The sequence below is a fragment of the Vanessa tameamea genome, chromosome 3 (assembly GCF_037043105.1).
Source record: "Vanessa tameamea isolate UH-Manoa-2023 chromosome 3, ilVanTame1 primary haplotype, whole genome shotgun sequence".
In the NCBI taxonomy this organism is placed as follows: Eukaryota; Metazoa; Arthropoda; class Insecta; order Lepidoptera; family Nymphalidae; genus Vanessa; species Vanessa tameamea.
Window position 1 is genome coordinate 3,689,338 of NC_087311.1, and position 1,254 is coordinate 3,690,591.

Here is a 1,254-nt window from a genome sequence, read left to right on the forward strand (position 1 = left end):
TTTCCCAGAGCAGTAATTTCTCAGTGAAATTGTGAGATTCGGTCATGAAGACGTGTTTAGTTGTTGCAATTTTGTTAGTAGAGCTTGTGGCAGTTATGTATTGTGATATTGGCAGTTAGTATACTTTAGTTGAATACTATAAATACCATAAACATCCGTATACTATTTTAATTAAACCATTATTATTTTGTTATTATTAAATATTCCGCTTGTCTGACAGAAATAAAGCACAATATTCTCAACAGTGTAGTGAATAACTATAGGTTTTATTACTTCTACCAGTAAAGCCGAGATGGCTCAGAATAAAGAATTATTAATCTTAACTGAATATTTCAGCGAGTACATCTTAGTTGTAGAGCCGAGATAGCCCAGTGGTTAGAACGCGTGCATCTTAACTGATAATTGCAGGTTCAAACCCAGGCAAGCACCACTGAATTTTCATGTGCTTAATTTGTGTTTATAATTCAGTGCTCAGCGGTGAAGGAAAACATCGTGAGGAAACCTGCATGTGTCTAATTTCAACAAAATTCTGCCACATGTGTGTTCCACCAACCCGCATTGGAGCAGCGTGGTAGAATATGCCCCAAGTCTTCTCCTCAAAGGGAGAGGAGGCTTTAGCCAAACAGTGGGAAATTTACAGGCTGTTAATGTAAATCTTAGTTGTCGGTTGTTAGTGTTGATAGGTTGATGTGTGCTGGTGACAGAACAGTGGTAACAGTAATTATAATAAAAGCATTTAATTGCTCAACGATGAAGTACAACTTCGTGGAGAAAATGTGACTGTACTTTTATATTCATTTATCAATAGAAACTTACCAAATATATAAACACATAATATATAAAAACTTTTGAATATTTTACAGATACCGTCCACAATATTCAGAAAAGGCAAATAGTCAAACCGGTCATGATTCAAGTGAAACCTCCCCCTGGTTGTATATTTTACGAATGCATTGCCAACTGCAAGCAACGAGGATACAAAAGAGGCGGATACTGCACCATCAATGGATGCCAATGTTTGCGATAGTCACACTCATTTTCCTTTAAATACTTTATGTTTTTTATCTAGCTAAAATTTAGCAAATGCATATAAACCGTTAAAATCCGGATATACAGCGAAACAATCTTACTAATATCATAAATTCGAAAGGTTATATAGATGTATGTTTGTAACTCAATCAGGTCAGAACGACTGAACAGATCTAAATTAAATCTGGCACAGGAATAAATTATAATCTGTTTAGCACATAGGTT

The 1,254-nt window shown here is 35.2% G+C and overlaps 1 protein-coding gene across 1 annotated transcript; it reads left to right on the top strand.

Moving 5' to 3' along the window:
- Positions 1–1,254, top strand: LOC113397095 (gallerimycin-like). Its single transcript, XM_064218161.1, has 2 exons — positions 1–114; positions 864–1,254. Exons 1-2 carry the CDS (start codon positions 45–47, stop codon positions 1,025–1,027), a joined length of 234 nt encoding a protein of 77 aa, XP_064074231.1. The 5' UTR covers positions 1–44; the 3' UTR covers positions 1,028–1,254.